The sequence below is a fragment of the Somniosus microcephalus genome, chromosome 1, assembly GCF_052327205.1.
Source record: "Somniosus microcephalus isolate GS21.2 chromosome 1, FLI_Smic_1.0, whole genome shotgun sequence".
NCBI lineage: Eukaryota > Metazoa > Chordata > Chondrichthyes > Squaliformes > Somniosidae > Somniosus > Somniosus microcephalus.
In genome coordinates, this window is record NC_140987.1 from 86,098,695 (window position 1) to 86,124,552 (window position 25,858).

Genomic DNA, 25,858 nt, shown 5'->3' on the forward strand with positions numbered 1-25,858 from the left:
CTTAATTAGCTTAAACCTCTCCAAGTGCTCGTTAATTTTTCGCATGATTATTGTTTATAAAACTTTACCCACCACTGATGTTTAACTGGCCGGCCTGCAGTTACTAGGATTGTCCTTACACCCTTTCTTGAACAATGGTGTCACATTTGCCATTTTCCAATCCTCAGGCACCTCACCTGCATCTCGGGAAGATTGGAAAGTTATGGCAAGCCCTTCCGCCATCTCCTCCCCCAATTCCCTTAGCAACCTGGGATGCAAGCCATGTGGACCAGGTTAAGCATACCCAGCCTTTATAGTACATCCTGTCTGTCAATTTTCACCCCTTCCATTGCTTCTACCTTCCACTTCTACCAATATTTTGTCAGCATCCACCTCCTTAGTAAACACATAACAAAGTACTCATTGAGCATTCTAGCCTTGCCCTGCACCTCTAAGCACATATCACCTTCTTTGTCCCTAATAGGCCCCACCCCGCCTCTTACTAACCACATACTGTTTACATGCCGGTAGAAGATTTTTGGGTTCCCTTTTATGTTAACTGCCATTCTACTCTCATATTCTCCCTTATTTTCATCTTCACTTCCCCTCAACTTATTGTATTTGGTCTGGTTCTCCCATGAAGAATTCACCTGACCTGCATCATTTTTTGTTTCATCATCTTCTCTAGCTCCCTCGTTATCCAAGGAGCCCACGAGGTGTCAAAAATGTTGGTGACTAAGTGACTTTAACCAGCAGTAGTTCAAAGCAGTCGTAGATTTAGAAGTTCTGACAAAAGGTCATCGACCTGAAACATTAACTTTGTTTCTCTTTCCACAGATGCTGCTGACTTGCTGAGTATTTCCAGCATTTTCTGGTTTTATTTCAGATTTCCAGCATCCAAAGTATTTTGCTTTTGTTCTCATAGATTTAGATGAATGTTTCTGATGTGTTTTAAATTTTTTGGTGGATCTAATTAAAGGTAGCGATGTCACAGTTTCCACATACTTGGAAAGCTTGTGGATCACCTGTAAGCCTAACTCAGAGCTAGCACTAATTATAAATCAAACTCTTGGTGAAGCCTTGAAAGGAAACAGTTAAATTAATTTTCTTTCTCTCCTACTTGCCCTCATTCTGTTCAAAGTGGAGAGGATTGATTAGAGATGAGGGCACACAAGTGCTGGAATCTCAGGAGAAGAACATATGCCGTGGAGAGGTCCACAGGGTTGCCATGCAGTACGTGGGGCTAAAGGAGGAGTTTGTCAGGGAGGTTGAGGCTATCCGGGAAGTCAATTACTAAACTGCCAAATGGTAATAGAGGATATGAAAATTTCTTCTATGGCTAGAACAGCAACAACTTGTATTTATATAAAGTAGAAAATGTCCCCAAGTTGCTTTAACTGAGGGGGGAAAAAATAAAATAGATGAGAGGAATAAAAAAATTGGTGCCAAACCATTATACGTACACCAAAATGCAGATGACCTTCTGAAAGTCTTTGTTCGAGATTATGTTTTTAACAGTTGTTAAAGCTCTTAGAGTTTCAAAGTCTCCATAACTTGGCAGTGCCTAGACCCTTTTAGTGCCATAGGCATAACACACTCTGTACAATACTGTGGAATAACTTCTTAGCATTAGGGGAGGTGATTGAAAACTTGGTTGAAAAGATGGTTTTTGAGAAGGTTTTAAAAGTGGAGAGACAGAGGAGTTTAGGGACAGGATTCTAGAGAGTAGTACTGAGGCAGCTGAAAGCTCTGCTGTCAAAGGTGGCGCAAAGGGAAGGAGAGAAGCACAAAAGGTGGGAGTGGGAGGATTAACAGGTGGTGGGTAATAAAGAGCAGGAGGAAGTTGCAGAGATCGGGATAGAGAGGTCATGGAAAGATTTGAGGATGAAGACAAGGCTTTTATATTCGAAGTGTTGGGGACAGGAAGCCAACGTAGGTCAGCAAGGACAGGGATGATGGATGAGTAAGATTGAGTATGGTTCAGGATATGGGTCGTTGCATTTTTAACAAGTGGGGTTTTATGGACAATGGAGGCTGGTAGACCAGCAAGGATGATCTTGACGAAATGGAGTTACAAAGTAACACAAGCATGGATAAGGCTTTTGGTGGTAATGGGGGTGCCACAGGGGTGGAGGTGAGTGGTTGCAGCGATGGATTTGTTAGCTTTGAGTTGAACAGGATTTCAAGATTTTGCACAGTCTGATACAGCCTGAGCAAGTGGCCAGGGAGTAGTATTTATAATGGGGACTATAAATGATGGCTTTGACTTCTCAATGTTAAGTTGGTGGAAATTTTGACTTGTCCATGACTTGATGTCGGGCAGTGATACCTCCTCTGTGTTTGAATGGTACTACTGAGCTGGTGACTGACTAAGTTGTGGAGATGATGATGGATGGCCCCATTATGGTGTCTGGCACAGTAGTGGTACAGTTATTTGAAGTTTATGAAAAATGGGTGACATTGCAGTAACTATATTAACTTATCTTTTATCTGATTGTAACGTGAACTAGTGTTGCACCTTCTGTTATTACTAAAGGGAAGAATAGAAAAAAATACTTGGTAACTATTTTTAAATTTTGCATGCTTAGCAAATCGATACAGACAATAGTTATGGGGAAATCTGGTTCACATGTTAGAATCTGATAAAAAGTAGGTTGACATAGTTACTGCAATTTCATCCATTTTTCAAGATGTGTATTTTGGAGAGAAGAGGGTAGGAAAGTGGTGTATAGGGAAAGAAGGAAAATATGGTTTTGTGAACCCACAATATGTGTGTGTGCGCAGCTCCGTGCTCAGTGATGCCATTGCTAATTAAGTTGCATGTCAATTGATCACAAATTAGCTGCTTCCAGTTGACCAGGGAATTGTGGGATTTGGAAAAAAAAATCTTTCTTTTCATTTCCGAGGCTTGGATTCAAAATACGGCCAACCCAGCTCCTGGGTATATACGTTGTGCTGTTCTTCAACAGGCCACTAAGGGGTGCACAAGAATGGCACAGTCGATTTTTCTTCTTCTCATTCTATTCCTGTGGGAAAGCACTGGCCTCCAGTCAGCATCTTCCTTGAGCCAGTGTGTCTGAAATTGTGTCCATGGGGAAGTAGCGACCCGCTGCTCTGTTGTATTGGTGCTTCGATGAACTGTGCCACCACATTGCAGTTATATTTTGAATACATTCTTTACATAGTCGATTGATCTTTCATTCTGCGATTTACAATGAAAACGGAGCTCAATTTTTCGTAATTGATCTCCTTGCCCAGAGGTAGCAGAAAAGCTGCATACTTATGTGTACGGCGAAAAGCTGTAGCTATGTCAGTATGTATAGCTGTTAAAACTGAACAATAAAGAGTTTAATGTAGTCTGTCATTCATGCAGCATTGACCTTGCCATTGATCTGATTTCGTCACGACTGGCTCCATTTTCTAACGGTTTCAGTGGCGGCCATTTTCTCGATTTAATATTTTTATAAAGGTTATGGACTAACCTCTTACTGACCACACGGGGGCGATAGATATGCAATTACCTTGGAACATGATTTGTTTTTCAATTAGGCAAATAGCAAGGCTGTCAGTCATAACTATTCCAGGTATTCCACCAACGGATTTTATTTCTATGTCTCTTTAGCACAACATAACGCTGACTAAGGAATAAAAAGGGAGAGAAACTTTCATGAATATGTATATAAAAGTGTGTGTGCTGCATCTAAACTAAGGTTTACGTTTAGGTACGAGCTAGTCCTTTTCCAGGATTACTGATGTAGATCCATGAATTCATTGTATCCATGAATTGCAGGTGTATCTGTATTACAGCCCTGTTGGCACTGCTGATATTCCACCTTTCAGTTAGTACTTGCTGTGGAAACAACAGTAGATATAAACCAACATATTAATGCCATTCCTAAACCAATGGAAGCTTTAGTTACCAGCTGGAGCACGCATGACACACGTGGATGGCTGTTCAGAGTGTGATGTTTCTTTTACTCTGCTTAGTTCTGAATTATGCTTGTCAAGCATCACACTACTGTTTGTGGGAGCTTGCTGTGCGCAAATTAGCTGCAGCGTCTTCTACCTACTTGGCTGTAAAGCGATTTGGGATGTCCTGAGGTTGTGAAAGGTACTATAGAAATGCAAGCCTTTTTCTTTTTTTTGCTGAGAGATGGGAAAAGCCAGTTGTACTTCTCCATGGAATATAGTTGTTGAGAAGAGACTTTGGTGATCTGAAAAAGGGTTCAGTATTTGCAGTGTTACATCCATCCATTGCCAGAAGATTATCTTCACAAGTCTTACACTTTGAAAGAAATATCTGATTGTGGTTGTTGACCAGCGTGATCTGGCCGATCTTGCGACTGACTGTGTGTCGTGTCCTGACGGAGCTTTGATGATCGTTGTGGCTTTCTTTTGCAGTGGCTGAATCTAGGAATATTTTCCTGCTGAGTTTTGTGAAATGAATGGTCAGTAAAGAGAATCTGTGCTCAGCAATTGTTTAGCAAAAGCAGAATAATCGGTCACGTTAAGCCAGGAAAGTAGGATGAAAATAAATACATTTAAATTAGTGAGACATATTTTGGGGGGAAAAAATTAGCAATAATTTCTTGGTGCAAAGAGGGATTGTTTGGTATCAACTGCTGGGAGGGATAGTGGAGACAAAAACATCAGGGATCTTTGCAATGAGACTGTATGATTTAATGGGTGAGTTTAGATAGCGGGTGATGAGCTTCAGCAGGCTGAAAGGTCAACTCTTGTCCTTGACTTGTACCATTTCCACAGAAGCCATTGTTTTTGGTCCCCGCCACAAACTCCATTCCCTAGCCACTGAGTCCATCCCTCTCCCTAACATCTGTCTGAGGCTGAACCACACTGTTCGCAACCTTGGTGTCATATTTGACCCTGAAATGAGCTTCTGACCACATATCTGCAGCATAACTAAGAATGCCTATTTCCACCTCCATAACATCGCCCGTCTCCGCCCTTGCCTCAGCTCATCCGCTGCTGAAACCCTCATCCATGTCTTTGTTACCTCTAGATTTGACTCTTCCAACGCACTCCTGGCTGGCCTCCCACATTACACCCTACGTAAACTTGAGGTCATTCAAAACTCAGCTGCCCGTGTCCTAACTCGCACCAAGTCCTGTTCACCTATCACCCCTGTGCTCACTGACATACATTGACTCTGGTTAAGCAGCGCCTCGATTTCAAAATTCTTATCCTTGTTTTCAAATCACTCCATGGCCTCACCCCTTCCTATCTCTGTAATCACCTTCAGCCCCACAACCCCCCCCCCCCCACACCCCGAGATATCTGCGCTCCTCTAATTCTGCCCTCTTGAGCATCCCTGATTATATTCGCTCAACCTTTTGGTGGCCGTGCCTTCTGTTGCCTAGGCCCTAAGCTCTGGAATTCCCTGCCTAAACACCTCCGCCTCGCTACCTCTCTTTCCTCCTTTAAGACGCTCCTTAAAACCTACCTTTTTGACCAAGCTTTTGGTCACCTGCCCTAATTTATCCTTATGTGGCTTGGTGTCAAATTTTTTGTCTTGCAATACTCCTGTGCAGCGCCTTGGGATGTTTTACTACGTTAAAGGCGCTATATAAATACAAGTTGTTGTTGAAAGATTGGGATTGAAGCATTGCCTGTACTTTGCAGGCTACAATGTTGATGTGACAGCATACTGTTATTTTGAGAGCTTGTGCAGGCATCGTCCAGCCATTCCTTTGCTTTGAGTGCACACCCATTAGCTTTCCCTCCCTTGGCACTCTTTCTCAACCCAGATAACGTCTTCTTCATGTGTTCCCATGAGGGATGCACTGAGGAGACCGCATTTAAACGACTGGCTACTTCCTACCTTGCTTGCTGTGCACTGACTGTACCCCACAAATTGCCACTTTCCTCCTGGCCACCGCCTCCAATAAAACCTCCATGCTCTCCGCTGAAAAAGGCAGTTCTAGAAGCTCCTCCAGCCATTTCTGTCTTGTTTGCCTGGGGGGGAAAAAAAAAGCTTCCCTTTAAGAGTGTTGAGCACCTGATTCCGTGAGTTCTCCCTGTCTCTGGGGAAAACCAAGCAGGGATAAGGTAATTTATGCAAATTACCCCATTCTGTGGAACCTGGTGTGTTTAGGTTGCCACCTAACTAGTACGGGTGTGTGCATGCGAGCAGTGGTACCAGCACGGGTGTGTGCATGCGAGCAGTGGTACTAGCACGGGTGTGTGCATGCGAGCAGTGGTACTAGCACGGGGGGGTGTATGCGAGCAGTGGTACTAGTACGGGTGTGTGCATGCGAGCAGTGGTACTAGCACGGGGGTGTGTATGCGAGCAGTGGTACCAGCACGGGTGTGTGTATGCGAGCAGTGGTAGCACAAGTCATTTTTGTGCCTGACCCTGAAATTGGCCCTTTTTTTCTAATAACTGGTGGAGCTGAGTGTCCAGCAGTAACTTCATGTACTGGGGGAGCTGAGTGTCCAGCAGTAACTTCATGTACTGGGGGAGCTGAGTGTCCAGCAGTAACTTCATGTACTGGGGGAGCTGAGTGTCCAGCAGTAACTTCATGTACTGGGGGAGCTGAGTGTCCAGCAGTAACTTCATGTACTGGGGGAGCTGAGTGTCCAGCAGTAACTTCATGTAGGGCTAATGTTTTACCGTAGTTGTAGGCCAGTGGATTTCAAAACCTCGTGCAGGTAGATCCACTGCAAATATTGAATCATTACTGAGGACCCCCTCATCCGAATTTCCAAAGGGTGGTACCAGTTAACACAGTGCTATCCTTGCAAAAAAAAAAAAAAAAAAAATGTTGTTTGTTAGTATACAACAGAAATAAAGTGCTAGTAAACGAACAAATGCAGAAAGAGTATAGAATTTTTTTTTTAATTCTTTCTTTGGGTGTGAGTGTTGCTTGCAAAACCAGCATTTATTGCCCATCCCTAGTTGCCCTTGCGAAGGTGATGACCCGCCTTCTTGAACCGCTGCCGTCTGTGTGGTGAAAGTACTCCCACAGTGCTGTTAGGTAGGGAGATCCAGGATTTTGACCCAGCGACGATGAAGGAACGGCGATATATTTCCAAGTCCAGATGGCGTGTGACTTGGAGGGGAACTTGCAATTGCAAGATCTCTGCCATTTCATTCCTGAAGTAGTGTTGCAATCCTGTACAGTAGATGTACTGTAATGCCCAGTGCAACCTTCCAGTGATTTAATCATTCTGCCATTAGCATTATGTGGTGGTTATTCCTGCTGGTATTTGTTCACCCACAGGTAGCAGATGGCAGGGACTGTGTTTCGTGTTTGCTTGGATTCATGACCAATTTTCACAGAGTAATGGTTGGGTACTCTGTCTAAAGGCTGGCATCTTTAATTAAAGCAGCTATAAGTCTGCAGTCAGAATGTTAAAAACATAAAACGTAGTGCTGCCAGTTATCAGAATTTGTCTGGTGTATCTCCTTAGTTACAACGGCCTGGATTTTGCGTTAAGAATAACAGTGAAGCTGAGAATAGCGGTGAGGCCATCAGCACTCGCCATTATTGCGGAGTAAACAACAGAAAATGCTGGAAAAACTCAGCAGGCCAGGCAACATCCGTGGAGAGAAAATAGAGTCAACGTTTCGGGTCAAACCCTTTGTCAAGACTGGAAAAGCACAGGAAATGAAATAGATTAAGAGGCCAGGCTGGGAGAGAACAAAAGAGAAGTGAAGAGACATTAAGAGGTATTCAAGACGAGATGGTGGTAGGACTAGTGGAGACAAAAGACGGCTCTAGATTAGGTGTGAAATGTGCTGGCAGAATGGGAGACAGCTGCCATGTGGGAGAGAAAAAAAAAGGGGTGCGGGGGGGGGGGGGGGGGGGAAGGGCCAAAACAAAGGTGTGGATAAAAAATAAGTAAAAATGTAATGGCGGCCGAGTTTATTATTGTGGAGTAAATCGGAGAGCAACTTCCAGATTCCGCATATGCGCAGTTATACACGGAAATCCGGAAGTTGCTGTCCGATTTGCCCTGTTCCTCCGCAAGCTTCACTACACCGGTACCTCCCCGAGAGACTCGGCATTGCAATCCATGAAGGGTTTGAAGTTGTGGTGATTACCCACTAAAGACGCCAGAAAAAGTTAAGGCTGGTTCATTCAGGTGTAAATGAATTTTTAACGGTGTGATAAGTCTTCATTACTGCCAAATAATCTCGCAGGCACTGAAAATTTAATTTTACAAGTGTAGTCTCATACCTTCAGAATTTAATTCATGTTGGAGATTCAGACAAAATTTAATTTTTTTAAAAACTTTTTCTTTCTGTATCTTTTATTTCTCTCGCTTAATCCCATCTTTCTCTCCCTCTCTTTATTTTGCTTTCTGTATATGATTTTACGATGAATTAAATATTCTAATTTATACTTCCTGGTTTAGACTCTGCGGGCTTGATTTTACGAACCAGGGCGGGTGGCGGGTCCCGGCCCCGCTGCTGGCTCCAGCCCACTGTATAGAATGAATTTACCTTGATTGGACTTGTTAAGCCCGCTCGGCGCCTTTACCAGCCAATTAGAAGAAGTCGGTCTGGTGACATAATTTGGTGATGTGTCATCAGCCGGTTTCCTTAAAGGGGCCATGGCCAACTTTAATTTGACATTTGTGCTGTCAGTGTTCTACAGCATTGAGGTGCTGCAAACATTGACAAGCACTGCACAGAGGTGCAGGGTTGCACCCAGGCTCTCCCATGACTCCCTCCATATGCTTACATCCCCATCACTCTGCCTTCCCTACCCTACTCCTGCACATCCTTACTCACACCAATTTACCTTGCACCTCCACCCATCCCTCTCTATCTACATTATCACTTCCCCATCTCACTAGCCACCCCTCACACTCACCCTCATCCTAATGCAATCATACCAACTAACATGCAAGGGTAGGCACATGGGAGTTTTTATGCAATGTTCATGTGAAGTTTCTGTTAATGTGCTGTCAAACATTGAAACCTTTATTTTCAACACTTTGTATTCTTGGACAGATTTGTGTGCACCTTTGAAACTGTCTTAGTGAGTTGCAGTGAATGGTGAGACATAATGGTACTCCCTGCAATGGCAATGAGTGTGAAAGGAATGGCTTATGGTATTGTGGGATGGTGCCAACCTGGTGCATTGTGTAGCAACCAGGGTGTACAGCATCAAGTGAAGTAAATCTGGCCAGGGTGGGGCCATCCCTGGCCTCCCGGGCAGCAATGTGGTTGGGTGCTGATGCCCTCTGTCCTGTGCAGCATCAGGTGATTGCTGAGAAGGTTGGTGTTGTTGGTGGTGATGCTGGTGTGCCTGGTGTTGGGACTGATCGTGGTGGGATTCTGAGGACCAAAGTGAAAGAGTATAAAGGGCACCCATGCTGATGGAATAGATGGCAGGTGAAGTCGAGATGACAGAAGTGATCTGTCAACGGTGGGAGAGATAATGAGGTCAGACTGGATGGAGACTTGTGTAAAGACTTGCAGTATTCTGAATCTGTAGTGGAACTGCAGTTTAGAGAAGCTAGTGGTTAAGGAAACATTTCTCAATCAGCTGGGAGCTTTGACTTGACATTTGAAGCTGTCAACTCATCAGCTGATTTAATGGCCACTGACCTCCAACCTCAGCTTCACAGATGAGGTCTAGGCACAGTGGGAAACTGGTGGGCGACCTGTCAAATTCAAAAAGCTGGGGGGGAAAAAACATTAAGTGGCTGTAAACAAACCACTAATGATTTTAATTGCCTCCCCCGCCGCTGCGTGTCGGGTCTGCTCAGCGCAGACCGACCTGACGTTTGGTACATGCACGTGGCGGCGGGTCCCCGACCCGCTGTGGGGGGGGGGGGAAAACACTTTCCCACACGACCCGCCTGCTGACCACCCCCCCCCCCCCCCCCACCACAAAATCCAGTCCCACGTGTCCCAGTGAGGATTCTTGAATCTGATTGGTTGAAGAGACACGCTGTTGTTTTGCCCTGCTCTCTCTCACCATTGATCCCCTGTAGTGGGCGCACGCTGAAAAGGATCTGAAGATGAAAACACGCACTCCTTCCTGCATGGAGCCAGCCTTCCTCCTCTTTGGCTTGGTTTAGCAACTCTTGTTTGAGTCACGATTATAGTTTCAATTCCCAACCCAGGACTTGAGCACATAATCAGACTTTAGTACAGTAGTGAGGGAGTGTTGTAATGTCAGAGCTGCCATCCTTCGGATTAAACGTTAAATCCTCTCTGGGGGGAAAATTAAAGGTTCCATGGCACTGTCCGAAAAAGCATGTTATCCTGGCTAACACCATCAGTGACATTAACTGGTCATTCATCTCATTGTTTGTTGGTAGAACCTTCCTACATGCAAATCGGCTTCTGTGGTTGTCTCCAAAACAGCAGTGACTATACTTCAAAAACAATCCATTAACTGTAAAGCACTTTGGGATGTCTTGAGGACATGAAAGGCACTTTATAAATGCTAGTCTTTTTGTTTATTCGTTCTTTGCAACTCCAGATTTACACTGCTGGCAATCTCTGGAAGTATTTACATGGCAAAAACCCAGAGTTGTGACTGTTTACTATTGTACAGAACAAACGGGAAACTGTTTAACCTCCGTCGCCTCCAGTCCAGATTCAACGTCGTTCCATCCTCTGTTGTCGAATTACAGTATGCAGACGGCGCTTGTGTCTGCGCTCATTGAGGTCGAACTCCAAACCATCATCAACACCTTCACCGAAGCGTACGAGAGCATGGGCCTTACACTAAACATCCGTAAGGCAAAGGTCCTCTACCAACCTGCCCCCGCCACACAGCACTGCCCCCACCCCCCACCGGTTATCAAAATCCACGACGATGTCTTGGACAACGTGAACCACTTTCCATACCTCGGGAGCCTACTGTCAACAAGGGCAGACGTCGATGACTAAGTCCAACACCGCCTTCAATGTGCCAGTGCAGCCTTTGGTCGCCTGAGGAAGAGAGTGTTTGAAGACCAGGACCAAGCTCATGCTCTACAGAGCAGTAGTGATACCCGCCCTCCTGTATGCTTCAAAGACATGGACCATGTACAGCAGGCACCTCAAAGCACTGGAGAGGTACCACCAACGCTGCCTCCGCAAGATCCTGCAAATCCACTGGCAGGATAGGCTCACCAACGTCTGTGTTCTCGCTCAGGCCAACATCCCCAGCATCGAAGCTTTGACCATGCTCGATCAGCTCCGATGGATGGGTCACATCGTCCGCATGTCCGATACGAGACTCCGAAACAAGCGCTCTACTCGGAGCTCCGACACGGCAAGAGTGCCCCAGGTGGGCAGAGGAAACGCTTCAAGGACACCCTCAAGGCCTCCTTGAAAAAGTGCAACATCCCCACCGACACCTGGGAATCCCTGGCCCAAGACCATACAAAGTGGAGGAGAAGCATCCGGGAAGGCGCCGAATACCTCGAGTCTCTTCGCCGGGAGCAAACGGAAGCCAAGCGCAAACAGCGGAAGGAGCGCACGTCAACCCAAGCACCCCACCCACCCGCCCCTTCAACCACCGTCTGCCCCACCTGTGACGGAGACTGCAGGTCCCGCATTGGACTCATCAGTCACCTGAGAACTCATTTTTAATGTGGAAGCAAGTCATCAAGCAGACCGAGCTATTGGGAGCAGCAGCGAGAGCGGACTGACCTGTGAGGGAACAGGCGAAGGAGGAGCAAGGAAGTAAAGCCCGAGGCTTGAGGCCCAAACCGATTGGGAGCAGCAGCGAAAGCGGACCTCAACAGGCAACATTCAAAAGTGACATCAGAGATTAAAAGTGATGTCGGCACAAGGGAAGGAGCTGATTGGTAAGTAGGACCTGGTGAGTATTTCTACAGTCCAGTTGTTAATGTAAAAGTAAGGTCTCTAGTTTAGACTGAGTAGTGTTTAAAGTGAAGTAAGGTCCCTAGTGTATTTAATATTCTTTAATTTAAAGGAAGTAAAGGGAGTAAATTAAGGGTAGGACATGGCAGGGCGGCTTGGCAGCGTGGAGTGCTCCTCTTGTGCTATGTGGGAAGTTAGGGACACTTTCAGTGGCCAGGGTGAACATGTGTGTGGGAAGTTTCTCCAGCTGCAGCTACTCAAAATCCACGTTTCAGAGCTGGAGCTGCGGCTGGAGTCACTGTGGAGCATCCGCGAGGCTGAGATCTTCGTGGATAGCACGTTTAACGAGGTGGTCACACCGCAGGTAAAGAGTGCACAGGCAGACAGGGAATGGGTGACCGCCAGAGTAAAAGAACTAGGAAGGTAGTGCAGGAGTTCCCTGGGTCCATCTCCCTCTCCAACAGATTTTCCATTTTGGATACTGTTGGGGGAGATGGTTTCTCAGGGGAATGCAGCAAGAGCCAAGTCTGTGGCACTACGAGTGGTTCAGCTGCACAGGAGGGGAGGAAAAAGAGTGGGAGAGCAATAGTGATGGGGGATTCTATCGTAAGTGGAACAGATAGACGTTTCTGTGGCCGCAGACGTGACTCCAGGATGGTATGTTGCCTCCCTGGTGCCAGGGTCAAGGATGTCACTGAGCGGCTGCAGGACATTCTGAAGGGGGATGGTTAACAGCTAGATGCCGTGGTCCATATCGGTACCAACAACATAGGTAGAAAGAGGGACGAGGTCCTGCAAGCAGAAAATAGGGAGTTAGGAAATAAATTAAAAAGCAGGACCTCAAAGGTAGTAATCTCAGGATTACTCCCAGTGCCACGTGCTAGCGAGAGCAGAAATGGGAGAATAGACCAGATGAATGCGTGGCTGGAGAGATTGTGTAGGAGGGAGGGATTTAAATTCCTGAGGCACTGGGACTGATTCTGGGGAAGGTGGGACCTGTACAAGCTGGATGGGTTACACCTCGGCAGAAATGGGACCAACATCCTCACGGGAGTTTGCTGGTGCTGTTGGGAAGGATTTAAACTAGTTTGTCAGGGGGCTGGCAACCTAAGCGTGGGCCCAGAATGGAGAGAAACAAAGCTGGAAGTGTAAGTTAGAAAAGTTGTCAGCAAAACTAGTAGGGAGCAGAAACAAAGGCCAACAGTAAAGAGGGTAAAAGTGCAGAAAAATATTGAATAGGCAAAGTTGAAGGCACTTTATCTAAATGCACGTAGCATTCGTAACAAGCTGGATGAATTAATGGCACTAATAGAAGTAAATGGGTATGATGTAATTGCCATTACAGAGACATGGTTGCAGGGTAACCAAAGCTGGGAACTGAATGTTCCAGGGTACTCAACATTTAGGAAGGACAGACAAAAAGGAAAAGGTGGTGGCGTAGTGCTGTTAATAAGGGATGAGATCGGTACGGTAGAGATAAAGATCTTGGCTTGGCAGATCGTGATGTAGAACTGGAATCAGTTTGGGTGGAGCTAAGAAACAGCAAAGGGCGGAAAACATTGGTGGGAATTGTGTATAGGCCACCCAAACAGTAGTGGTAATGTAGGGCACAGTATCAATCAAGAGATTAGAAATGCATTTAACAAGGGCAATACGGTAATCATGGGGGACTTTAATCTACATATTGACTGGGCAAATCAAATTACCACTAATGGTGTGGAGGACGAATTCTTGGAATGCATGCGAGATAGTTTCCTGGATCAGTATGTGGAGGAACCAACCAGGGAACAGGCTATTCTGGATCTGGTACTGTGTAATGAGAAAGGGCTAATCAATAATCTTGTGGTAAAGGGGCCTTTAGGGACAAGTGACCATAATATGATTGAATTTTACATTAAGTTTGAGAGTGATGTAGTCCAATCTGAAACTAAGGTCTTCAATCTAAACAGAGGAAACTGCAAGGGTATGAGGGACAAGTTGGCCATGGTAGATTGGGAGACTACACAAAAAAGGTATGAAGGTGGACATACAATGGCTAACATTCAAGGAAATAATGCATAATTTGCAACAAACCGATATTCCTCTGGGGCATAAAAACCCAAAAGGAAAAGTGATCCAACCGTGGCTAACAAAAGAAATTAAAGCTAGTATTAAGTCAAAGGAGGAAGCTTATAAAGTTGCCAGAAAAAGCGGTCAGCCTGAGAATTGGGATCTTTTTAGAAATCAGCAAAGGGGGACCAAGAAATTGATAAAGGGAAAATGGAATATGAGCACAAACTAGCGAAAAATATAAAAACGGATTGTAAAAGCTTCTATAGGTATGTGAAAAGGAAAAGACTGGCGAAAGTAAATGTAGGGCCTTTACAGTCAGATGGGCGAATTTATAATGGGGAATGAGGAAATGGCGAGAAATTAAATAAATACTTTGTTTCTGTCTTCACGGAGGAAGACACAAAAAACCTCCCAGAAATACAAGAAAACCAAGGGTGTGACAAGAATGAGGAACTTAAAGAAATTATTAGTAAAAAAAAAAAAAAGTACTGTACTAGCAAAATTAATGGGACTAAAAGTCGATAAATCCCAAGGACCAGATGACCTACATCCTAGGGTTTTGAAAGAAGTGACCATTGGGATAGTGGATGCATTGGTTGTTATCTTTCAAAATTCTATAGATTCTGGAATGGTTCCTGCAGATTGGAGGTTAGCAAATGTAACCCCGCTATTTAAGAAAGGAGGGAGAGAGAAAATGGGGAACTACAGACCTGTTAGCCTCACATCAGTAGTTGGGAAAATGCTGGAATCTATTATAAAGAATGCAATAACTGGGCACTTAGAAACTAATAGTAAGATTGGGCAGAGTCAACATGGATTTATGAAAGGGAAATCCTGTTTGAGAAACCTAGTGGAGTTCTTTGAGGATGTAACTAGTGGAGTAGACAAAGGGGAACCTGTGTATCTGGTGTATCTGGATTTTCAGAAGGCCTTCGATAAGGTCCCACACAAGAGGTTGGTGAACAAAATGAGGGCACATGGAATTGGGGGTAATGTACTAGCATGGATTGAGAATTGGTTAACAGACAGAAAACAAAGAGACGGGATAAACGGGTCTTTTTCAGGATGGCAGGCTGTGACTAGTGGGGTGCCGCAAGGATCGGTGCTTGGGCCCCAGTTATTCATAATCTATATCAATGATTTGGATGAGGGGACTAAATGTAACATTTCCAAATTTGCTGATGATACAAAGCTAGGTGGCAGTGTCAGTTGCGAAGAGGATGTGAAGAGGCTCCAAGGGGATCTCGACAGGCTCAGTGAGTGGGCGAGAACATGGCAGATGTAATATAATGTGGATATGAGTGGGCGAGAACATGGCAGATGGAATATAATGTGGATAAATGTGAAGTTATACACTTTGGTAGAAAAAACAGAAAGGCAGAGTATTTCCTAAATGGTGAAAGATTGGGGAATGCAGATGCTCAAAGGGACCTGGGTGTCCTTGTACATGAGTCACTGAAAGTGAATGTGCAGGTGCAGGAAGGCAAATGGTATGCTGGCCTTCATTACAAGAGGATTTGAGTACAGGAGTAAAGAAGTCTTACTCCAATTATATAGGGCCTTGGTGAGACCACACCTGGAGTACTGTGTACAATTTTGGTCTCCTTACCTAAGGAAGGATATACTTGCCATAGAGGGAGTGTAACGAAGGTTCACGAGATTGATTTCTGGGATGGCGGGACTGTCGTATGAGAAGAGATTGAGTAAACTCAGCCTGTATTCTCTTGAATTCAGAAGAATGAGAGGGGATCTCACTGAAGCATACAAAATTGTTATAGGGCTTGATGGGATGGATGCTGGGAGAATGTTTCCCTTTGCTGGGGAGTCTAGAACCAGGGGCCACAGCCTCAAGGTAAAGGGTAGGCCATTCAGGACTGAGATGAGAAGACATTTCTTCACACAGAGGGTGGTGAATCTTTCGAATTCTCTACCCCAGAGGGCTGTGGAGGCTCAGTCATTGGGTATATTCAAAACAGAAGTCGATAGATTTCTGACTAGTAAGGGCATCAAGGGATATGGAGTTGAGGCAGAAGATCAGCCATGATCTCATTGAATGGCGGAGCAGGCTCGAAGGGCCGAATGGCCTACTCCTGCTCCTATTTCTTCTGTTCTTATCCTTGGTTCCGAGGGACTGCCTAATTAGAAAAACCTGGGGTGGTTTCTATGTGCACTTATTCTCCCTGATTTGAATTATTCCAGTGTTCATGAGGATCGATTATTTGGATCGTTGCCAGCTATAGCAACAATATCTAACTATATATATTAAAGCTGGTGATGACAGGTGGTAGATTGATCTCATTAAACTGTTTCAATCGTGAATAAAAGCGGTGAATAACTGAATCATGACATGCATTATTATTAAAGACTGCTAAGATACTTGAATAACATTTCAACTGCTGACCACTGAATCCATTATAATCTCTTGGAACAAAAAAGAAAGACTTGCATTTATATAGCGTCTTTCAGGACCTCAGGATGTCACATCACATTGTTCTCAGTCCGGCTGGACTTCCACACAATCTGAAATTGGGATGTCTTTTAATGGAGGAGTTTTATAGGAAACTTTTTTTTATCCGGCACCGACGGGACCGACGTGGTGCCGGTTCATCAACAATTCCGGATAACCGAAAGCTATAGTAAAAGATAGAGCTGAGAGCTCCGTATAAAGCAACAAACCCTGTTGCTTAGCAACAGGTTCAGAACAATGGCCACAAGCTCCAAGCGTCTCTGTAGCTTAGCAACAGCTGCAGCCACACCCTTGCACAGCAACAGATCGAGGAAGGCAAGTAATAAAACTTACCTGAACCTACTCCTGAATTTTGCTGGTTAACCGAGATTTCCGGTTATTTAGGTGCCGGTAAATCGAAAGTTTCATGTAAGATGTACATAATGGAATGTATAAAAGTTAACAGCAGTGAGATCAGACTGTTGGTCAATTGCCTCATGTTGTACTTATAGTGAAAGTATAAGAGAATAGCTGGTTTCTGAGGGGGAAACTATGGCCTAGATTTTCATTGTGTCGTGAGGCGGGCTTTCAGGCGGGCGGGGGAGCAAAAATCCCGAATTCGGGGGTCCCGACACCATCCCGCCCAAAACCCGCCTCCACGTAAGTTTCAAAGGAGGCGGGTACCCGCCCCGCACTGGGACCCGCTGACCCGAGGCTGGAAGGGATTAGTGCCAATTAACTGCCTGTTAACGGGTAGTTAATAGGCAGTTTTTAGCCTAATCTCTATTTTGAGGGGTGTCGTGTGGGATTCCCGACGGCTCCAAACCACGCCAGGTTAGAGCAGGCGGGCCGTCGGGTTGAAGGACTTGGAGGGGGTCGCGGTTTCAGGTGAGTGATGGGTGCATGAGTGCAAAGGTAAGTGTGTTTGATGTGTCTAAAGTGTGTAAAGAAGCTTAAATTATCTGTACTTAACAGCCTTTCTTCCTCTAGGTTTCGGGAGTCCAGCACTCAGCCGGCAATGAAAGCAAAATGGCTGCGAGCTGTCAAAAGTGACAGCCTTCAGCTTTCATTGCCGGTGAGAGTTCTAACTGAGTCTGTGTAGAAGGACTCGGGTTAGAAGTCAGACTGTCAGTGTTTGACAGCTTCAAACAGCTGTGAAACACTGATATTTCATCTGTCAAGACCTCTTGACAGATGAAATTTCAGTCTGTGACGTTACCTGTTGCCGGGTGGCCCTTAATTGGCCTGCTGAGCCCGCTGGGCGGGCTCAACAAGGTCAATCAAGGGAAAATCGCGTGGATTGGCCAGACATCGATGTAGGCGGGACTAAAACCCGAAAGTTGTAGTCCCGCCTCCTTCCCGACAGCTTAATGAAAATCGACCCATATATGACTGCACTCTTGCTCCCACAGTTGGTGCATTAGCAGATGGATGGTTGAAAATTTCCAGGCCCTGAAATTATGCTGAGTGTAGCTGAGCATATTGATGAAATGTTAAGTAATGGTGCCTGTATGATTGAAAGTGTATATATATTAATTATAACTTTCTGTTTTCATTGGATTACAGATTGGAATTATTGGTGGGTCAGGACTGGGTGACATGGACATTTTGGAAGAAAAGACTGAGAAACATGTGGATACGCCATTTGGAAAGGTCTGTTACTTGTGCTTGTCCATGCACTGCTTTGTTGGTTTATGACAGTTGAGTGCTCTGAATCATGAACCCACTTGTGATTGTTAAGATGTCTCTATCTTTGAATGGAAAGAGTAGAACTATATCCTTTCTGGTTTCCTTCTCTTCCTTAGGCTTGTACAAAGCTTCCACGTCTGTAAAAGATCTTTTAATACTTCTCAATTTTCAAAGAAAAAGCTTGTCTTATTTGGAATCTACTTTCTCCTATTTTTCTGTCTTTTTTGCATGCTCCCATGTTCTCATTTTTTTCTTTCACCCTCTCATCTCTGTTGATATCACCTTGGTAGTGCTACTCTGAACTTTCCTCCCTTGTTCCTCTTAAATTGCAAATATCCCATTCTACCTGCTGTTCCTCATCACTATGTTGAAATCTAGATTCATTGCTTCAACTTATTCTTTCCCTGGGACTTCAAAACTGTTGTTCTCCTTCCTGTCACAATCTTCAGGCTTCACCTCAGCTTGGCATCACCTGATCACTACTGCTTTTACATTGTCTTTTTTACACTTTTCTGATGGATGGGGCAGTCTGAGCTGTTGATTTCTCCACAGCTGCCTTCGTTACTGTTCTGAGTGGACAGCAGAAGGTTTGCTTCACCATACTGGTTTTTCGCTCTTTTTTTTTTAGCCTCCATCTTTCCCTCCTGCTGCCAAGCAGTCCTTCTCCTTCTACTTGTCCCACTAAGACCTGGCACAGTAAGGAACATTGGGATCTTCTCACCATCTTGTAGCATGTCAGTGCAGTGCTTCATCACTAGCTACAGAAAGAAAGATTTTCATATATATAGCGCTTTTCACTGGATGTCTCAAAGCGCTTTACAGCCAATGAAGTACTTTTGAAGTGTAGTCACTGTTGTAATGCAGGGAAACACAGCAGCCAACTTGTGCACAGCAAGATCCCACAAACAGCAACGAGATAATGGCCAGATAATCTGTTTTAGTGATATCGATTGAGGGATAAATGTTGGCCAGGACGCTGGGGAAATCTCCCCTGCTCTTCTTTGAAATAGTGCCATGGGATCTTTTACGTCCACCTGAGAAAGCAGGTTTAATGTCTCATCCGAAAGATGTCACCTCCAACAAGGCAGCACGTCCTCAGTACAAGAAACTTTCGATTAACCGGAAATGTCGGTTAACCAGCAAAATTCAGGAGTAGGTTCAGGTAACTTTTATTACTTCTTTTACTCCATTTGTTGCTGTGCAAGGGTGTAGCTGCAGCTGTTGCTAAGCTACAGAGACGATTGTAACTTGTGCTGATTGTTCTGAAGAAGCAACAGGGTTTGTTGCTTTATACGGAGCGCTGAGCTCCGTATCTTTTACTATAGCGTTCAGTTATCCGGAATTGTTGATGAACCGGCACCACGTCGGTCCCGTCCGTGCCGGATACCAGAAAGTTTCCTGTACTTCACTGGACAGTCAGCCTATATCTTATACTCAAGTCGCTGAAGTGTGACTTGAACCCACGACTTTCTGACTCGGAGGCAAGAGTGCTTTCACTGAGCTACGGAAGAAAGGGCCGGGGGGTGGGGGGAGGATAAATATAAAGTACTTTTCAAAATAGCAAAAACGCTATTCTGATCCTCGGAAGGATCAGACTGGCACACACGGCCCAAGGCTGGTGATCAATGATGCGATACGCATTGAAAAAAGAAATCCCCAGTTTATTTTAGGTATGTTCCTGACATAACAAACCTAGAGATATGGCTACATGCAGCCTACTGCAGGTTACATGCACACATCATTTTATAAAATAATGGATATCAAAAAGCGCCCATAGGCTTTCAGCCCACCTTACTAACATTTGCACAGATTTGAATGTTGTCTCTCGGCATGTCCGAGGAGGAATGACAATTATTACAAAACACAGTATACCTTACTATTTAAAAAAAAAAAAAACTACAATCTCTTAGCTACTCCTTTTCAGAACCTGCTACTAATGCATTGAACAACATTCAAGAATTGGCTTGTAATTTTGGCACTTCTCAAACCTATCTCAAATAAAAATGAAAATTCCATTGTAGATGAGGCCTCATAATGCATTAGTCCAACTTGTTCCCAACACAAGCAGTTAATGTCAGTGGAGAGCCACAGTTACTTAAATGCAACCGAAGCACATTCTAAGCCATAAATATAAAGCACTTTTTAATTTATTATTTTATATCCTCCATTGTAAAGCTGTTGGCTATAGTGGCTCAGATTTAGCATAAAGCTATTAGCTTTACAAAATATTGGACAAGTTCCAGCCATGAATAGCTGATCTGAATTTAAAGGAATTCCAGCCGACTTCTGTATTCTAAGAAGTAGCGCTATTTTCACACAATCACAGAATCACAGAAACCCCACAGTGCAGATAGAGGCCATTTCGGCCCATCGAGCCTGCACCGACACATATCCCACCCGATCCCCGTAACCCCTACACCAACACATATCCCACCCTATCCTGTAACCCCACGTATTTAATCCCCCTAACACTAAGGGTCAATTTATCATAGCCAATCAACCTAACCGGCACATCTTTGGACTGTGGGAGGAAACCGGAGCACCCGGAGGAAACCCACGCAAACACGGGGAGAATGTGCAAACTCCACACAGACAGTCGCCCGAGGCCGGATTCGAACCCGGGTCCCAATAAAGTATTTATTCTGGTGAACCATTTTCACAAACTGTCGCTTCATCACATCAGTCACCTCAATAAAAATGTCAAACTATTAAAGCTAAAATTCTGTGGATGTGAAAATTGAATCCTTCTGAGGATCAAAGTAGCGCTTTTGCTATTTTGAAAAGTACTTTATATTTATCCCCCTCCTTTCTCCTGTAGCTCAGAGGAAGAACTCTTGCCTCTGAGTCAGAAAGTTGTATTCTCTCTCTCCCTCTTCTTTCTTGATGAAGCACTGCACTGACATGCTACAGGATGGTGAGAAGATCCCACCTGAACCCACAGTTCCTTACTATGCCAGGTCTTCGTGGAACAAGTAGACGGAGAAGGACTGCTTGGCAGCAGGAAACTTTCTGTGGAGGAGAGAAAGATCATTTGCTGTACACAATCAAATGTTATAAATATTTACCTTTTGTGTTGCTTTAGCTAATCATTTTTTAAATTTTACTTGTTTGGTATTCAACAGGGACAAATCAGTCCAGGTGCTGCTTACACAGAAGAACATTTGTTCTAAGTGCTCAATAAATCACTGCAGGAAAACCCCTGTCTCCTGTTGATCAAATTCTTCTTTTTTTTCTGCATTTTGTTTCTTTACGTGATGGGTGTGGAATGTTTCCAGTTAGAAGTATGTAGTGTGCAACAACACCTCCTTTATTCAGAAGCTCTTTGTATTTAAGCAAGACTGTCTACTTCAGCTGGTCTGACTCACCTCACATTTCTCATATTTTCACTGCTGTTTTTCCTCTTTGGAGCTCTATTGTGAGCTGCTTTTAATGCCACATGCAGTGCCTGTCAGTTGCTGGGAGCATTTCTTTATATACCAATTTCTTTCTCCTGTATTATAATAAGAATTTAAAATATTTTTATCAGGCACAGTTTAGGTTGTAGCTTTATGAAAGTGATTTGATGTCTGTGCTTTAACTGTTTGGATGGATTTTGCCACATAGTTAGGTCTAATCATAAAGACCTCAAGGGGATGGTTTACGTGCTCTTACCTGTTGACAGTGATGAGATAATAATGACTGCAGTTCTGAGAAAATTCACAGCAGTACAAAAGCTGCTTTTGTATTGGGGCTGTTTAATTCAAATTCCAAGAGACTGTCATCTTTGAGCTGGTTCCTGCTGTTTATGCTGCTAAATCCTACAACAACAACTTGTATTTATAAAGCACCTTTTAATGTAGTAAAACGTCCCAAGGCGCTTCACAGGAGCATTATCAAACCAAATTTGACACCGAGCCACATAAGGAGAAATGAGGGCTGATGACCAAAAGCTTGGTCAAAGAGGTAGCTTTTAAGAAGCGTCTTGAAGGAGGAAAGAGAGGTAGAGAGACAGAGAGGTTTAGGGAGGGAATTGCATAGCTTGGGGCCTTGGCAGTTGAAGGCACGGCCACCATTGGTTGAGCGATTAAACCTCAATCGGGGGGGGGGGGGCTGAAAGAGATTAGAGAGATAGGGAGGGGTGAGGCCATGGAGGGATTTGAAAACCAGGATGGGAATTTTAAAATCGAGGCGTTGCTTAACCGGAAGCCATTGTAGGTCAGTGAGCACAGGGGTGATGGGTGAACGGGACTTGGTGCGAGTTAGGACACCTTATCCTATTAGATCCCTTCATTTAAGCGTCTACGGCTGCTTTTATATTGCGCCAAGATACGGGCTAGTGGCACCAGCTCCCGAAGTGAGTCTCGTGTTGCCAACTGCAGCCTGAATATCAACTTGTTGGGAGATGGTGTCACTAGCGTGGGGGGGGGGGGAAGTTCTCATGCAATGTAAAAGCAGCGTACAAATTTGCCAGCAGGATAATGGAGCTGGATTTAGTGATGTAAAGGGTGGGAGCAGGCTCATGAGTGTTGTCGTACTCCGAATTAATAGTAGGCCGATATAAAAGTCGCTTAAAGAAAAAACTTGAGAGGTTGTTTTGCTGAAAGGGAGAAATTTGGATAAAGGGACAACTTATTCCTACTGTGATAGGCTTTTACTTTAAAAAAAAAACTTGTAGTTTGATTAAAAAGTGTTTTAAAATTTTTGCGTATTATTTTGCTGTTTGTCCTTTTGATTATATTAATCGAGTTGCCCTATAAATTGGTTAGTAATGTAGTGTTTATTTTGAACTGGATATAATATGAAACATGCACAAGATTAATTTTCTAAGGATCTAGGGGATGCTCTCCAATAGAATTTGGATTTGATACCAGAGTGCATTTTCCAACATTTTGGAATAGACTTTGATATAGCTGTATATGTAAATATTTTATAATGTGCATCTGACTAAATGAGCTGCAAAAGCATATCACACCAAACAGTCTCTAGATGGCCCAGCAGATTTATCCAGTGATTGGTTAATCATCTAGCCCAAGTAAGCTCCAGGTTTTGATTCCTGCTCTGTGCTGAGTTAGCTCATTTCAGCTGGGAGACAGGGGAGCTGCCACAATCAGCCTTGGTGGCCTGGAGTTAGAGTTACCAGGGCTCCTGCTGCTGATCGCGACCCATGATAGGTACTGCAAGTGCACATGTTTGCACATTGGCTAAGGACAAGATTGGGTTCATCTGTGATACCTGCTGCAGTCAAATAGCCTGCCTGCACTCACTGTCCAAGTGCACACATGGCAAATGGTGAGTGACCACCAGTTGTGGAATCGTACTTCAGCAAGAGTCATCAAACAATTAAAAAAACAAAACAAAAAACACCAAGTACAAACTCTTCAACAGTATATTGTAGCTTCAATGTCCAATTATATTGTCAGTTATGAGAAATTAATAGATTTCACTGTAGGAACTATTTGGATTTAATAACATGGACACATGATATTTCTCAGTGCTGAAAGGGATAATGCTAGTGATTCGTAACTATCCATTGAGACTTATTTGCTCATCTATCTGCTCCAATGAAACCTCACTAAGATTTAGGATTAATTTACAGTATCTAAGTTACTTTTCATTTGCGGCTGCCAAAGTTGCTGAGGAAAGGTGTATAAAAGTAAACCGTATCTGCTGACACACAGTGGTCTTAAACAGAATGTTAAGGTTGGGAATTTGGAGGGACTTGCAGAGGGGGAAGGAGGTGCTGCTTTTTGCCTGCAATACTTGTAGTGCTTTCTGTTACAGGTAAGTATTTAATTTAATCTACCTATAACAAACTAGATCTAGTAATTAGTTTAAAAAAATTAAACTATAATCTAAGTTAATTAAAAACATAAACTTTAATTAAATAAATAAAACAAGGTCATAGAGGGATGGTGGTGCAGGTGGTGGGTCACAACTGCAGAATGTGGGAGTTTGTGGAGAGCATCGCGATCCCAGACGACCACGTCTGCAGTAAGTGCCTGCATCTCGAGGAACTTCAGCTCAGAGTTGTCGAGCTGGAGTCTGAGGTGCAGACATTGCGGGGCATCAGGGAGGGGGCGAGTTACCTGGACACTGGAACACAGGAGGCAGTCACACCCCTTAAGCTAGGTAGTGGTACAGGTCTGAGGGTTTGTGGTCTGGGACAGGAGGGTGTGACTGGGACTCAGGCAGGTAAGGGGACCCCAGGTGCAGTGCTGGAGGAGCCCCAGCCTTCGTCCAACAGGTACGAGGATTGGGAGAGCTTTAGAAACCAGCAAAGGATGACCAAAGAATTGATAAAAAAGGAGAAAATAGAGAATGAGAGTAAACTAGCAAGAAATACAACAGATTGTAAGAGCTTTGACAATTATGTAAAAAGGAAGCGAGTAGCAAAAGTAAATCTGGGTCCTTAGGGGCTGAGACAGGAGAAATTATAATGGGGAATAAGGATATGGCAGAGACTTTTAAACAAATATTTTGTATCTGTCTTCACAGTAGAAGACACAAAAAGCAGACCAAGGGGCTAATTAGAGAAAGGAACTTAAAGTAATTTAAGATCATTAGAGAAACAGTGGCCGCGATTTCGCCCACTGAGGCAGGCTCAGTGCGGTCAAGGTAGGTGGCGGGTTGCCATCCCGCTCTGAGAAGAATTTTCCGTTGATGGGGCTTAAAGCCCACCCTGCGAGGTTCCCGGCCAATAAAAGGAAGCGAGTCTGATGACATCATTTGATGACGCGTCATAGCCGGTTTCCTTAAAGGGACCATGGCCACAGTAATTTTGCCAGTGTTCTACAGCATTGAGGTGCTGCAAACACTGACAATCACTGCACAAAGGTGCATGGCTGCACCCAGGCTCTTCCATGACTCCCTCTATATGCTTATGGAGGGAGTCACAGCACACAGGGAGGTTCTCTTCCCTTCCAATGGGCGGAAGAGACCTCCCCAGGACACCAACGCAGCCTGGTTGCACATTGCATAGGAGGGCACAAGCAGGGATGTCATCAGGAGAACCTGGCTGCAGTGGCGCAAACTTTCAATGATCTCGCCTCCAAACCTGAACTCTGAGCGCCAGCAAAATTCAGCCCAGCACTTGTGAAACTAATGGGACTAAAAGCTGATAAATCCCCTGCACCTGATGGCTGACATTCTCGCGTTCTAAAAGAGGTGGCTGCTGAGATAGTGGATGTATTGGTTGTGATCTTCCAAAATTCCCTAGATTCTAGAATGGTCCCAGCGGATTGGAAGGTAGCAAATGTAACCCCGCTATTCAAAAAAGGAGGGAGAGAGAAAACAGGAAACTACAGGCCAGTTAGCTTTGACATCAGTAGTAGGGAAAATGTGGTAACAGGGCACTTAGAAAATCATAATCCGATTAGGTAGAGTCAACATGGTTTTACGAAAGGGAAATTGTGTTTTAAGAAATTTATTAGAGTTTTTTGAGGATGTAACTAGCAGGGTAGATGAAGGGGAACCAGTGGATGTAATATATTTGGATTTCCAAAAGACATTTGATAAGGTACCATGTAAAAGGTTGCTATGCAAGATCAGGGCTCATGGGGTTGGAGGTAATATATTAACATGGATAGAGGATTGGCTAATGGACAGAAAACCGAGAGTAGGGATAATCAGGTTGGCAGGCTGTAACTAGAGGGGTGCCACAAGGATCAGTGCTTGGGCCTCAGCTATTTACAATCTATATTAATGACTGATGAAGGGACCGAGTGTAATGTATCCAAGTTTGCTGATGATACAAAGCTAGGTGGGAAAGTAAGCTGTGAGGAGGACACAAAGAGCCTGCAAAGGGATATAGACAGGTTATATGAGTGGGCAATAAGGTGGCAGATGGAGTAGAATGTAGGGAAATGTGAGGTTATTCACTTTGGTAGGAAGAATAGGATAACAGAATACTTTTTAAT

The 25,858-nt window shown here is 44.3% G+C and overlaps 1 protein-coding gene across 5 annotated transcripts in view; it reads left to right on the forward strand.

The window, feature by feature from the left end:
- mtap (methylthioadenosine phosphorylase) overlaps window positions 1-25,858 on the forward strand; it is a 293,107-nt gene that overhangs the window by 47,702 nt on the left and 219,547 nt on the right. For all 5 annotated transcript variants that reach the window (XM_085984024.1, XM_085984020.1, XM_085984008.1 and 2 more), the window contains exon 2: window positions 17,841-17,927. In XM_085984024.1, the coding sequence (XP_085840150.1) occupies window positions 17,874-17,927 (54 nt within the window). In that variant the 5' untranslated portion in view covers window positions 17,841-17,873. The remainder of the gene's footprint in view (window positions 1-17,840; window positions 17,928-25,858) is intronic.